Source organism: Triticum urartu, chromosome 4A (assembly GCF_056163025.1).
Source record: "Triticum urartu cultivar PI428250 chromosome 4A, HENAU_Tu73, whole genome shotgun sequence".
NCBI lineage: Eukaryota > Viridiplantae > Streptophyta > Magnoliopsida > Poales > Poaceae > Triticum > Triticum urartu.
Window position 1 is genome coordinate 462971672 of NC_141876.1, and position 15341 is coordinate 462987012.

General features: G+C 45.4%; 2 protein-coding genes across 5 annotated transcripts; both read left to right on the forward strand.

Moving 5' to 3' along the window:
* Positions 1-3933: 3933 nt before the first annotated feature.
* Positions 3934-6540, forward strand: LOC125530707 (histone-lysine N-methyltransferase family member SUVH2). Its single transcript, XM_048695105.2, has one exon. It carries the CDS (start codon positions 4270-4272, stop codon positions 6292-6294), a length of 2025 nt encoding a protein of 674 aa, XP_048551062.2. The 5' UTR covers positions 3934-4269; the 3' UTR covers positions 6295-6540.
* A 4401-nt stretch (positions 6541-10941) lies between these two features.
* LOC147976170 (uncharacterized) lies at positions 10942-14964 on the forward strand. 4 transcript variants are annotated; one of them, XM_087518594.1, is made up of 3 exons: positions 10942-11786; positions 13866-13913; positions 14628-14964. In XM_087518594.1, the coding sequence occupies exons 1-3, from the start codon at positions 11059-11061 to the stop codon at positions 14629-14631; spliced, it is 780 nt and encodes a 259-aa protein (XP_087374720.1). In that variant the 5' UTR covers positions 10942-11058; the 3' UTR covers positions 14632-14964. The 4 variants fall into 4 exon arrangements, with proteins under 4 accessions (XP_087374720.1, XP_087374721.1, XP_087374722.1 ...); XM_087518595.1 differs by lacking the exon at positions 13866-13913; XM_087518596.1 differs by lacking the exon at positions 14628-14964 and having other exon boundaries at positions 13866-14011.
* Positions 14965-15341: the final 377 nt, after the last annotated feature.

A 15341-nucleotide genomic window follows, 5' to 3' on the forward strand; every position in this document is an offset into this window, starting at 1 on the left:
GGTGACGGCCGATTGAACAACACACAATCGAACAAATCATCTATCACTTTTTATTTTTTATCCTATCCCTTGTTCTTCTTCTTCCTCGTTCTTCGTTCGTTCTTCTTTATTGCAGGCGGCGAACCTCGAGGCCCTAGGGGCGGTCAGGCCAACCTAGGGCAGCCCATAGCTGCCGCGCACCCTGACGGGGTCCCTCCCGGGCGTGTGGGGTTTCGGGTCTACAAAAGCGCCCATCGGGTTGTCTTGCGTACCGCGTTTCCGGCGGGTCTCCTTCGACGTGAGCTGCGGTGCATCATCCCCGGTGTCGAGGGTACACGGTGACGTGTTCGTGTGTGAACATAAGGAAGATGATGTGGTTATTTATAGAAAAAACACCCAACCACCCAAGAGAAATTGATGGCTCGTGGTAGTTGGACACTCCACATTCAATGGGCACGATTGAGATCGTGAAGGTCGTGGGGGCCGTGGCAACTATTTCCCATGAAATTCTTGGGGCAACAGCGGGATACCGAAAGGTTGAAGGGCTTTCGCTAGAACAGATAAAGTTTTAAAGTGCATTTCTTCCGTGACCAAGGATGCCAGAAAGAAATGTGCCTATGAACAATTTGCATACTCAAGACGGACAACGAAGATTTAGGCGAGAAATAATTGAGAGGAAACAGGGTCCGAAACATAATCACTCGGCCAGAACTTGAAACAGAAACACAAATAGCTACTCCCTCCATCCCATAACATAAGAGCATTTTTGACACTACACTAGTGTCAAAAATGCTCTTATATTATAGGAGGGAGGGAGTATGAATGGATTGTTCATCGGACATAACATGAAATCCATCGAATGACTTGAAGAAAAAGACATGAGTCAACAAAAATACTTGAAAAGCAAATGACTTGGAAAGATACAAGGATAAAACATAGTTGGACAATAGGAATGAGTCTATGCGCCAACAATTAAGTCTCGGGGAATTGGACAAGCAATGAGTGGCCCTGAGACAACATTTTTGCATGAAAGATTAGTTAGCTTTCACCACCCACATCCTGGTGGGAGGTGGTGACCTCAATTGATTCGGTTGAACAAGAGATGTATTCTTTCGATAGCTTCTAATGTGCACATGTGAAGTTTGAGAGTAATCATATGGATATGCATCGAAGTTATTTCTAGTGACATCGACAATGTCGTTAGAGGAGGTACGGATGTACTCCCTCTAATAGTCATTCAACCTATTTCTTTTTTAGGGGAGTGTAGTGCCATACTGCAAAAGATATTCATTTCTCTGAAAAGGATTGCCCTGCATGGTTAGATTGGCAGTGACAGCGAGATTCTCAATGAGAGAATTTCCACCCAAATTCGCCTCTTGGGTGAATATGTCCTGCAGTTTGTGCCAATGTACTGAGAAAATACCTTACCATTCTGTTATTTGAATAACTTGTAACTCGAGTCAAAATACCATGGGACTGTTATAGACCAATAATAATGCAGGCTCAAGAGTTTTACTCTCACCAAGAACCCAACTAGCTCGAGGATATTGTTCAGGGGTCTAGTATGTTCCATCTACTCTGAGTTTTCTCTCGAATACCAATCCTTCATTTTTGGGATTTTTGTGCAATATTGACTTCTTGAGCACATCACAGAGAATCTGGTGACCTTTGAGGCTTTTCATCATTTTAGTCTCTAGTAGGCTTTTCAACGTGAAATTTTCATCGGAGATGGCAACAAATTCCTCGAAGGAGGGTTAGTTTCAGCATTCATGTCATGCAACTTTCTCAGTGGCACCAGCAGTAGATGTCTCGCAGTGGGATGAGGGTTACTGTGCTCTAGGCATTTTAGACAAGGTGACACAAAGTTATCATTTTAGTTTGCTCAGCGAAGAGAGAAGCTTTTTCTTTTGTTGTGAGCTCATCATAAGAATCTTTCAGTGATTTGAGTTCTTGATTCCTATTCAGGCGATCATTTGATAAATTCTCAAATTCAACTGAAAGAGAATCATAACAAGTGGATAGATCATCGAATGTTGAAGAGAGAGCATCATGCTCTTCCATCAAATACTTGATTTTTCTCCATCTCTTCGACCAATAATCCTTCTGATTTTGTAAGAGTTTGTTCAAGACTTTCAAGAGCATCTTGTTGATATTTAGCCATTTTAACAAGTTTACCATAGACCACATTCTCTGGAGAGAATGCAATCAGGTCAATAGATTTTTTGCGTTTTGATGATACCTGGTCTCTCGAAGCCTTCGCCATGTGGCAAAATGCAGTTGATTCATCATCACTCGAAGCATTTTCAGAGTAGCTTGAGGATTCATATGATTCATATGCAACAAAAGGCATTTCCCCAACCTAGATTCTTGTAGAACTCATCATCTTCATCTGACTTGGATTCTGATATGATATTTCATCTTTGGAGTCCACAGTCATTCCAACATAAGCACCAGCTAGTTGAGACATTCTCTTCGTGTTGTACTCAGTTATCGTGTTTGCATTCGTGCTGGTGACTAGTCTCATTTAAGAAGATGTAGAAGGGTCGTTCTTTTTCATGAGCTTAGTGTGACGATTTGCATGCCTGAATCTAGAACAACTAAATGCTTTCTATCATGAACCCCTTGGGATAGACAAATCACGGAAGAACAAAGGTATATCTTTGTTGATGGACTCAGGGGCTGCATCACTTTAAGTGGACCCCCCGCAGCTCCACCCGAAGGTTGCATCGTGTGTTCATGCTTTTTGCTCCGGACCCTCGTGGACGCTTCTTTTGCTGACCCCCCCACAGCTTCTTGCTCTCAGGCTGCATCGACGCAATTTTTATGGTAGTCCTTCCTTTGAGGAGAGCAACCATAGGGATGCCAGAAGATTGAATCAAGCATTCTGGTCACGCGGGGCCCTACTATGCGGTGTCACCCAACACAAGGGGACATATATGAGACGACTTAGAGAGTTGCAATTATTATGGGAAAAATCTCCACAACATAGCCTATATAAGATGATCTGGAAGATCATTAGTCCTGAAGACCATGGTGGTTATGATGACCACTACTAATTCAGAAGATTAACTGTTGTACTCTTTTTCCTTAGTGACTTTTCCCCACTTGGTTTTCACACATAAGGTTTTCAATGAGGAAACATGTGCAATACAAGGTGACCAGGGAGATCATCGGTCCTGAAGGCCGCAACTAATCCATGAGATAAGTCATTGTACCTTTTTTAGTGAGGCTTTTTTCCATTGGGTTTTCTCACATAACGTTTTTAACGAGGCAACTTGCGTATGTAATGCACTCTTTTCTTCATCCCTTTTTTCCGTTGGTTTTTTGGAGGAGTTTTTGGTGAGACATATGATTTTTGCGGTAATCGCCAAGGAGGAGTGTTATGAAACCACGTGTTATGATAAGAAATAATTATGTGACGAAAACTAGACACCTTAATTAAGGAGCAAACTTCATATGTAAGAAAACTTACTATACAAGTTTCCTTTGCTAAGCTAGCTTGCCATAGAAGTTTCCTTCTAGACTATGGCAAGTTTCCTCCTCTTCAAGCGGTCTTGTAGATAAGCTTAGAGGTAAAGTAACCTCGTGACCAAAAAGTCTAGCAAACTTATAAAGTAAGATTGCTCATGGGCTAAGGAACAGATAGACATACTCCCTATTTTTTTTATTTACTCCGCATATTACCTTTGATCTAAGTTAGATTTTGTAAAGTTTATCGAAACAATCTAAACTTTCACAATAACAAATATATATGGTATCTAAACTTTCACAATAACAAATATCTGGTATCTAAATTTTCACAATAACAAATATATACTACTCGTATATGGTATGAATATATTTTCATACCAAAGATTAACACATGGTATGAATATATTTTCATATCTTGTACAATGATCCACCAAAGATCAATGAGAAAGAGCCTCCCAAGTTTCTCTCCCTACATTCTGTGCTCACTGTTCTCTACAAATATTTGAAGGCAATGGCATGTTTCCTGGCGAGCACCCTTAATTCTCGCGTCCAACCTACCCTTAATAACGACGGCAAAATCGCAAGCCGTGCAGCGACGACCGACCCACCCATCCACGACTCGAAATGGTGACTGAAACTACGGAATCCGGAAAGGCATAACTGCCCTCAGGAGGAAGTAGAAAAGACCCGACGCTGGCGGCAGCAGCAGCGTGGTCACATGGCAGAGTAAAATCAGGAGTGGTCTCCAACCAACGGCGGAGAGAAGGAAAGCCCCCAGCCCAGCGCCCAAAAACCCTCTTGCGTCGTCGCCGATCGCCCATGGCGTCCGCTCCCCGCCGCCCCCTCCTCGTCCCCAAGCCAGATCCCGACGCGCCCGCTCCCACCGCCGAGCTCTGCGCCGCCCTCCTCCGCCGGGTGTCCGCCAAGCCCGACCCCGACCCCGACGCCGACGCGCTCCCGGCCCCGACCCAGACGACGCCGCTCACCCCCGACCTCTGTGCCGCGCTCCGCCGGCAGCTCGACCCCTCCCCCGACGACCATGCCGACTTCGCCCACAGCCTCCGCCTCGCCCAGCGGCGCCTCGACGCCATCTCCGCCAGCCTTTCCTCCACACCTCCCCAGCCATCGCCTCCCCCACCTCCCCCTGCTCCGCGGAGCGCCAGTCTTTCCTCTACGCCTCCCCGGCCTCCGCCTGCACCGCGCAGCGCCGACCCGGCGCGGGCCTCTTCCTCGACTGCCACAGCCAGCGCCAAGGGCAAGAAGCGCGCGCGCGGCACCGCCGGCCCGGAGATGGTGCGCGCCACCGTCACCGCGGAGGCCGACCACCTCGAGGTCCGCACACTGGTGCGCCGGGCGCGCCTCACCTTCGAGGCGGTCCGAGGGATCTACCACCGCGGTGGCCGCATGCGCGCCGACATGACCGCCCTGAGCACGATGCTCTCCCAGGGCCTCTGCCTCTACCGCGACGTGCGCATCGTCGGCGCCATCCCGGGCGTCTTCGTCGGCGACGTCTTCAGCTACCGCGCCGAGCTCATCGTCGTCGGCCTCCACAACCAAACCCAGGCCGGCATCGGCTTCATCCCCGCCAACCTCGTCAGCGAGGGCCACCCCGTCGCCACCAGCATTGTCTCCTCCGGCGGCTACCTCGACGACCACGACAACGGCGAGGTCCTTATCTACACCGGCAGCGGCGGCCGCCCGCGACACGGCGTCGAGCACAACACCGACCAGGAATTCGAGCGCGGCAACCTCGCGCTCGCCTACAGCCACAAGTACGGCGTCGAGGTACGCGTCATCCGCTGCCACGACTGCGACACCAGCCCCAGCGCCAAGCTATACGTCTACGACGGCCTCTACAAGGTCGACTCCATCACCTACGGCCCCGGAAAGTCAGGCCACGAGGTCTGCAAGTTCAAGCTCGTGCGCATCCCCGGCCAGGCCCCGCTCGGCAGCAAGATCTGGCGCTCTGCCCGGGATCTCACCAACATGCTCGACTCCAACATCCGGCCGCGCGGCTACGTCACGCGAGACCTGTCCAAGGGCAAGGAGCTGATCCGTGTCCCCGTCTTCAACAATGTGGATCGAGACATCTCTCCCCTCGGCTTCGAGTATATTTCCCGCCCTGACTTCCCGGTGCTGCCCAGGCCGGTGAGGCGTTTCAGGTGCTGCCAGTACGCGACGGCGGCGTGCGGCGGGTCGTCGTCATCTGGCAGCTGCGCCTGCGTGAGGAAGAACGGCGGAGGCGGCCCTGCGTACAATGCCGACGGCACGCTGGTCAGGGGAAGGCCGGTGGTGTACGAGTGCGGCGCCCAGTGCGGGTGCCCAGCGAGCTGCTCGAACCGGGTGACGCAGCGAGGGATGCAGCACCGGCTGGAGGTGTTCCGGTCGAGGCAGACAGACTGGGGCGTCAGGGCACTGGACTTGATCCAGCCGGGCGCCTTCGTCTGCGAGTTCAGCGGAGACGTGGTCACCGTGGACGACGACGGTCACCACGCAGGCAATGCCGGCGGCGCGTCGACTGAATGGGGCGGCATCGTCGATCCGAGGAAGTTTCCGGCGAGATGGAGGGAGTGGGGAGACGCCTCCGCTGCCACGCTTCCGGACGACGCCGAGGAACCTCCCCGATTCGCACATTTGGCAGGGCCGCGCCCGCGCTACGTGCTCGACGTGTCCCGGAGGAGGAACTTCGCTCCCTACATCAGCCACAGCAGCGCCCCGAACGTGTTCGTCCAGTTGGTGCTCCGTGCCGACGACAACGAGTCGTACCCTCGTCTGATGTTGTTCGCCATGGACACCATCCCGCCGCTGCGGGAGCTGAGCATCGACTACGGCATCGGTCCGTGATCTGCAAAGTTGAATCTTGAAGCTCAATAGCTGGTGGTTTCACGGGTATTTGTAGTTGGTGGGGAATTTTGATTTCGTCATTCTTTGCACAAGTGCCGGTGTGTACTCCTCCCGTTCTAAAATAAATGACTCAACTTTGTACATCTATTTTTTTGGAACGGAGGGAGTAGTTAGTATGTGGCAGGCACAAAACATCTTCAGTCCTTCGTATTCAGGAACTCTATCTCGTATTTATGTGGAAAATCAGACTCTCCGAACCTTGCATCTCGTAACATGGAGGAAAGTAGAGTTACTCCCTCCGAACCAAATCTAAATTGTACTAAAACTGTGTCAATTAATTTTGATTGAAGTGAGTACATACAGCTTCAGATTAGGCTAGTCATAGTGGAAGTAACTTAGCTAGTAACATAGCGCATTTCGAGAAAATTCTGTTTATGTGTCAAGTAATTAATGAGAGGTGGAAACATAATATGTTACTGTAACATAACGCTTTTCAAAACAAGATGAGTCTGCGAGCTAATAAATGAAGCCATCTATGATACTACTATTATATTACTTTGCATTAGACTAGCCACAGTGGAAGTAACTTCAACAGTAACATCGAGTCCAACTCAGCAAATTTGCTTATGTGGCAATGAGTTAATGAGGAGAGAGGTAGTAGTAGTAACTTAGCTAGTTACTGTAACATCACATGTCCCAATGCAATATGAGTCTATAACCTAATAAATGAAGCTATGCATGTTACCACACTTATGTTACCACCCACTATGAAGGTAGTAACATGGTCTAGAAATACCTGTATGTTACTCTCCATTGTGGCTAGTCTTATGAAGGTAGTAACTTAGACTAGTGTCATATGCATGACACTAGTCTAAGTTACTTTCCACTATGATCAGTCTTAGCCACAGTGAAGAGTAACATACACTAGTAACATACATATATTTTTAGACTATATTACTACCTTCATAGTGGGTACTAATATATGTGTGGTGACATGCAAAGCTTCATTTATTAGGTTACAGACTCATATTGTATTGGGACATGTGATGTTATAGTAACTAGCTAAGTTACTATAACTACCTGTCTTCATTAACTCATTGTCACATAGACAAATTTGCTAAGTTGGATTTGAAGTTACTGCGGAAGTTACTCACATTATGGCTAGTCTCAGGCCTAGTTTGCCAACATAGTTTCTCCAAAAAAAATACGCGATGATCTAAAATCTTGGTATTTGATTGCGTGGGCAATGAATACTTCCGTCCCTAAAAATCATGTTTTTTTACTTCGGTTTAGAAGATTTACCTCGTTGTCACCCACTCTCACAACTTTCCCCAACATTGCATCTATGCTACCTAAAATTCGGGTGTTTGGGAATCTGAGCTATGTCATGTGTTCATTTTGCATCGGTTGCAGACCTATGGTGTCACCCTCGTTTCTCGCCCAAAGGAAGTGTTGTGTCCTTCTGTCTTAACTTCTTAGAACGTCAAGATCTTTGCTCGGTTGCTTTCCATCAACATTGCATTGATGCTGCCAAAATTTTGGTTGTCTGAGAATCTAAACTATGTCATGTGTTCATATGATTGTGGTCACTTTGCATCGGTTGCAGCCTCTCACCCAAAGGAAGTGTCGCGTCCTCTTGTCTTAACTTCATAGAATGCCAAGATCTTCGCTTGGTTGCTTTCCATCAACACTGCATTGATGCTGCCAAAATTCGAAATCAGGTTGGTTTAGTTTTCTGGTGTATCCAACTGGAACCGACTGGCTTTCATTGTCTTTGGAATTTCTACATTCCATTATCTGCGTTTTCTTTTCTAGGATGGCGATTTGCTTCCCAGATCACAGCCGCCGGCGTTTTCTGATCTGCATCGATGACTTCCTGGCTGCTACTTCTACAAGCTCCGAGGAGGAGGCCCATAGGTGGCATCGAGCTATGCTCATGGTGAACTGCCAGTGGATACATGAGAAAGAAGACTTCAGCATCCCATGAATTTGAATGTATTTTTGTTTTTTCTGTATTTGTAAGGACGAGTGATGTTTGATATATGGATTTACTCCCTCCGTCCACGAATAAGTGTATATCTATCTTTTGTTCTAAGTCAAAGTTTTAAAATCAAATTTTTAGTTCTTAAATTGTAGACGGGAGCTCCAATGTGTCGCATTTTGTGGAGAATTGTCGCATGACACACAACGAAGCAGCAAACTCGACTGACCCTAAAGGGGGAGCACACTGCGCAAAATTCCAGAACACATCATGCTCACTCGTGTTTGAACACACGACCTCACATACGAGCGCGCAGCTAACAAGCTGACCTGAACATGAACAACTTTGTTGGTTAATAGGTGCGGGGTATTAAGATTTTTCAACAGCATTACATCAAACATTTTCTAAAATTTCAGTTGTGATTTTTTTCTTTAGAAAGTGGATTGTTTTTGAAACATGGAAGTTACAAAATGTTCAAACATTTTTTTAAAACTTTAACATTTTTTGAATTTGTGATTTTTTTGGAAAATTTGCATACTTTTAGAAATTCGGATTGTCAAACCTGAACATTTTCTGAAACTCCGAAAAAAAATGAAAATTCTAACATTTTTTGAATCTGCAAAAAAAAAATTGAAACCACAAACATTTTTTGAATCAATGGACAATTATTGAAAATCTAATGTTTCTGAGAAAGCAAAGAATTTTTTGCAAACATGCAACATTTTTTAAAATACTTACACCTTTTAAAGTTAATGGACATTTTTTCAGAAAACAATAATATTTTAAAATTTTGTGAACAAGAAATGAGAAGGTAACATTTGTTAAATTCTCGATCAATTTTTGTTAAACACAAATATTGTTTTAATTTGTGATTTTGTTTCAATACGTTTTTTTAATTCTGATTTTTTAAAGGCAAACATTTTATGGAATTCCAAATAATTTTCAGAAACAATATAAATAAACAGCGAAAAAACAAAACAAAAAAATACCGGTTCAGGGATCTTTTAGAAGGTTCCCAAAACCGATAAAAACTGGCTTGGAAGAAAGTTCTCAAAACCGGAATTGCGAGGCTATATGTACAGTGGGTGATGGGCCGACCTAATTGGTCGCGCCTATACAATTAGTCGACCCTTTGACGTAGAGAGGGTCAAATATGGTTTTTCCATTCCAGACTTCTAATCTTGATGTGAGCGCGAAGAGTGAGAATGTGAATTGTGGATTAGGCTCTGTCTCCTAAGCTTCATGGCAAGGGAGGGGTTCCTCGCCTCACCAAGTCACAAAGACATCCTAATTAGCGCCTTTGGCATGAGCTAACGTAACATCCCAGCAACACATTTTTATATCGTTAAACTAAGAACATTGCTATGCACACGACGCTTTTATCACGATCCATGCACGATGGTGCACATCAAGCCATCCAATCTTGATAGAAAGTGCAACACATCTGTTTGATTGGCCGTCGTGCATAAATCAAGGATGAAATGTCAGGCTCCGTGGTAGTTTCTTTAAACTAATGGACCAACGCCCTTCGGGTGTTGACCGATCGGTGACTATTGATAGTTGACAAGGAAAGTTCACCATTGACTTATGAAAAAATTCATGATTTTTCTTTTTTTTCACAAAATTGACATGATTCCAAGATTTGGAAAGTTCGTAATTTGAAAAGGTTGCAAAAATGAAAAACTTGTGAATTTGAAAAAAAATCACAAAAAGATTTGACAAAATTTCATGAATTATCGAAAAATGTTCAAGACTTGGAGTTCGTAATTAGAAAAAAATGAACAAAAGTTTATGAATTTTAAAAAAATTCATAATTGGAAACGAATCATGAAATTTCCAACAAGTTCATGAATTTGAGAAAAAAAACTCATGGATTTGAATAAAATTTCACAAAAAATTCAAAAATTTGACAACATTCGGAAAAAACTTCGTAATTTAGAAAACACATGTAAAGCAAAAAGTTGACGAATTTGAAAAGGTACGCAAACTTGTTTTTTACAGATTTGAGAAAAATTAACGAATTTGAAAAAGTTTTAAAACTTAGAAAAAGTGCATGTATTTGAAAATAAAAAAATTAAAACAAAAAGAAATAAACCCGTGTAAAATCCAGGTCGGAAGAAACCTAAAGAAAAACACCCGGAAAAACCGGCGAGAAATAGCCCTAGCGTGATTTTTTGTTTTGAGAAAAGCTTGCTAGGCCTTTATTGATTAGCTAAAATGTCTATAGAAATTACAATTGGGTCATGTGAGATGCCCAACCACAGATGCCTCCCTAAAGGGAGATGTAAGATCTCTCTTGTGGTGGTACCACTTGTTTACAATGTAAAGAGATTTGAAGGTGATCCATTTCAAGATCTTGCGTGAGGGACATCCCCTCTCTGCCTGTCATGCCTTGAATGACCAGCATAGATGAGCCCTGAAAAGTTCCATCACGAGCTCGACACACACAAGCTGCCGTACACACACGTTCCGGTCTGATGATACTCCTGCATCTACACTAATTTACACGAGAAATAGCCATGGCGGCGGGAATGAACTACTACCTGCAAGCCCGCATAAAGTTTTTTTAGGGGTACAGCCCGCATAAGTGAAAAAGTAAGGCCCAACCTGATGAAGCCCATCTCCTGCAGTCCCACGAGAAAAATATCTCCCCGTCTCTCACATCCAACCACCTCTCTCCGATCGTTCCCTTCGCCTATCTGCAGGTCTGCATCCACACAACACAAGCCCACGCCCACGCCCACGCGCCCCCAAACCCAAAACCCTACCACGCCTCCGCGCCCATGGCCCCTCCCGCGCCGCAGCCGCCCCGCCCCTCCGCCGCCGCCCCCTCCGCGGCGCCGGTCGACGCGCTCTTCCTCCAGAACCTGATGAACCGCGTCCAGCTCCGCCCGCCCTTCCTCGACACCAACTCCTTCCTCACCCAGGACCTCGACGACTTCCTCCTCAACGAGTTCGCCGCGCTCTCCGCCGCGGCGGGCGAGTCCTACGACGACGACGACGACGACGACGAAGAAGGGGAGGACGGCGGCCTCTCCGACGGGGAGGCCTCCGGGGAGGCCAGGCGGCGCCGGATGCTCTCGCGGGAGGAGGCCAAGCTGGAGAAGGAGATCGTCCGGATGGTGCTCGCCGGCGACGGGGACGCCCTTAAGCCCAACTCGGGCCAGTCCGTCGCCGTCGGCGACCACCACGTGTGCGTCGGCTTCCACGACGAGGCCGGTGGGGAGTACCGCGTGTGGGAGTGGCACGGCCACGTCATGCTCTTTGACGACGAGGACGGCTACTCCGCCGAGTACATCTACGGGAACCACTTCGAGCCGCTCGCTGCCGCCGCTGCCAGGGCCAAGCAGAAGGAGAAGGAGAAGAGAGAGAAGGACCTCACCTCGGGCCTTCGGGATTTGATTGTGGGTGATGGGGACAGTGCCAATGGCTTGAATTTGAATGGCAATGGCGGAGGCCCCAGGGTGGTGCGCAGGAACGTCGTAAATGCCCCTGCAGCAGCGCCTGCAAGGTAATCCTTTCTAGCAGTTCCACCGGGCTGCACGAAGTGAATGCATCAATACCAGGGGCAGAGCCAATAAAGTTTAATCTTTTTTCCTCTAATGCTTGTTTAAGCGGTCTCTTTTGATCTAAGGAGAAAGGCTCTGTAATTCACTTTTGGCATGATATATACAATGTGCCCACTGGATTTTGGGATGGAATTTTTATTCAATACTGCAAATATGTGCTGTTTCTTGAGTTACCTCCATTTTTTTCTCCTCGTATGAACCTACCAGGATACAAATTGGAGATAAAACATAAGCCTCTAATAATTACTTGTCTATATTTGTTCATACTTACTTCACATCCTCTTGTTTACTTGTTATACTGCTGCAAGCCTGTAAGTGCATTGGAACTTTTATCACTTATGTTAGCGGTGAAATTGTAGTGGTTAGTACCACCGGGTAATTATGCCTAAACCTAGAAGAGCGAGGAGCACCTTTAATCTACTCTCTTAGATGTAATAATGTATTTATGGGGAAAGGGCAAAGAGATCAAACATAGGTAGACCACTTAGGTAAAACACTGTTTAGTTGTTGTCCACTTTGGTGTGATTCAAACTGAACTACCTCTTAGTGACCTATTCTGATACAAACCTTGAACACAATTGATGAAGATGGGCCAGAATTATTTCTTAATCCCCTGATTCGACCTTTGGATTTTTCCGACTATGTAATTGTACTGGTGATCATTCCCCAAGAAAACTCAGTAGGATTGTTTGTTTTTCTTGCCTAAAGCCTGAATAAGAATAATGGATTTGGGCTGCATTTCATCATCTCATTGCTGCTTCGTTTCATTATCAGTGATCTTTAGATGGTTTCTAGAGCTGCATTGTTGGTTGGCCCTTAAATCCTCTTGAATGTTCAAAACTCTATAGTAGTGACAATGTTCATATTGTGTTGGTCTTACTGAATTGTCCTGCACTTGTGCTTCTCGATTTTTGGAGTTACAACTTCAGTTGTTACTTGCTAGTGTAAGGTTTAGTGACAAAGTCCCTTTCTGACCCTTATCTTGTGGGGGGGCTATACTTATGTACAGATATATTAAATTTAACTAAATTATATTTGTTGTCCAGAGCTTCTGTAATGTTTGACTTTCTTAAAGTCTGAGATATATGCACCCTTTCTGATCCTTATCTTGTGGGAGGGCTATACTTAATCTTCTAAACCTCAAAGGTTTTGCCGCGTTTCCCGAAAGCCTGAAGATATATGCACCCTTTTCTGACTGCTGGCTGTGTTTTGCTTCCAGAGATGTTGAAGTGTTCTACATGCATATCTTGTTGGAGGGCTATACTTAAATGAACGAAATTGTTGCCCACAGGCCACGGCTTCTGTAATGTTTGACTTTTAGTGAAGAGTTTAATAAATCTTCAATCAAGATTTAGATAGACACAAATGTTTTACAAGCTTGTGCTGAAAATCAAATAGACACTCATCTCACTCCTTCATAGTACTGGTCATGAAAATATGCTGCTAAGTGATAACATTTTCAAATCATTGGGGGCCTTGGAACACGTAACCAAATTCTTTTTACTCCCTCTTTCAGTGAACTATTTCTGAATCCATTCTAGTTATGAAGGGCCTGATATTTATGGTAGGAGGTGCTGATTGTTATTATTGGTCATATAGGGCTTTGGTAATTTAGTCTATCCTTGACGGAGACACCTGAACTCCTATCATTTGACTATTCGTGCTTTCAGTTTCGTTCCGTCACCAAAAATCGACAGCAAGGATGTCCTTGCATAAGAGTCAAGATTCTCTTAACTATAACCAAGAGCTTTGCAAATCGAGTATCTTATCTGACATATCAATCGTGGAGCTTTATTCTACATTTAGTTACCTTGCATCTTCCAAATCTGTGTTTGCTGCCGTAATGCATAAAGGTTATTGTTTCGAGTCACTTTCGTCTATGATTAGCTGTCTATCTATATGGCTTCTTCCAAGTTTGATGATTTGCTTCATTTAGATGCCGCCTGCATTTCAAATGGGTTAGCCTGCACGCAATGATTTTCTCTGCGGTGACTTCAGTCTTATGTCTTTATCTTGTGTAGCTTGGGCGCCCCGGTTGCACTTTGGACTATCCATGTGAAGTCAAATGGGTTAGCCTTCACGCTTTGTTCTTCCTATTTTTGCCATCTATCTCTGCATCATTTTTCATGTCTGTCACCTTGTAGTTAAATGAGATGTACGCGTTACGTCATCCTGGCTGTTTTAGTTTGGTGTAATGATCTGTACTGGCAAGGTATAATCTACCTGAATCTCTGAGTCGGTTGTCTCTTGCCTTGTTTCCGCTGGTCGCCCACCTGCTGGCTGCTTCCATAACTGTGTATGGAGGCTCTTCCAGCGTTATGAAATGTAGCATATTTTTCTGGTTGAACGAACACTGGGTTTACCTGCCACGTAGATGATTCCTGATTCTCCCAGTAGTATCGGCCAAATGCAAGCTTTCTAGGCACAAGATTTCGATGATTCGAATCACGACAGTGGGCTCGTTTGCCCTCTTCTGCTTACATGTTATGTGCATAGAATAAGAGAGCTTTGCAGTAGGTTAAGCCTGAAGTGGTTGATACCACAGTCGGCCTGGTCAATTTGGGGCATGTGTCTGCACTGCAAAATCACTACTCTAAGCCTTGAGCTTTGTTGCTTAATTGGTAGCTCCAAACAACCGAGACTGCTTCGATGTGACTTGTTTTCTGATGCGATGAATTGATCCTCTCTGATAACCACAAACCGAGTCAAATTTCGTTCTCCATTCTTTTATGTTGCAACAAATCATAGCTTGGTGAAAACAGTTGCCGTCTGATCTGCTGCAGATAGAGGAGGGGGCCAAGGGCTTAGGCACAGATGTGGACTCGTCAGCAGGAACTATTCTAGACTAGAAAGACGGCACGGGTGAAAGCGATTGCTTCTTAACTTGCCTATTTTGTTGTTGAGAAATTCTTATAACTTGCTAAAGCAGGCGAGGGGACATGGTCGGAAATCCCGCACCGGAAAACTTGAGGTGAAACGGCGTCTGAGTTGAAATAAAGTGGTGAAATTTGGCCACCAGTTACCATTTGGGGCAAAAAAGGCTTGGGTTCTATTCTCTCTGTAAGTAGTGATCTAAACGCTCTTATAGTATTATTTTGCAGAGGGAGTAGTAGTCTCTTCTTTCCGACTTTGTCTTAGAAACGGCAGGCCGCAGGCGTCAACTTCTTGACTTGGTGCGCTTATTTGCTGAGTCTGATCTATCCTTTTTTAGCCACTGCAACCGCGCGTTTGCGTTTCTTCCTCAACAGATTGATGTCTGTGTGCACGCCACCATGTGTTGAGGAAAAATCGCTGGATTTCGAGTCTGGGCGTGAGAGGACTTAGCGAGCGCCTGTCTATGTTTGGCAGCATAGAGCGGCTGCGTTTTCGAACAAAACAAAGTGCCGGATATTGGCATTCACATTTCGTTTCTGGCTAACAAATGCAGTTAGTACAACTTGTACAATTAATTTGGACCGGAGGGTGTTAGAATTTGGTAAAATAAAATAGATTGGAAA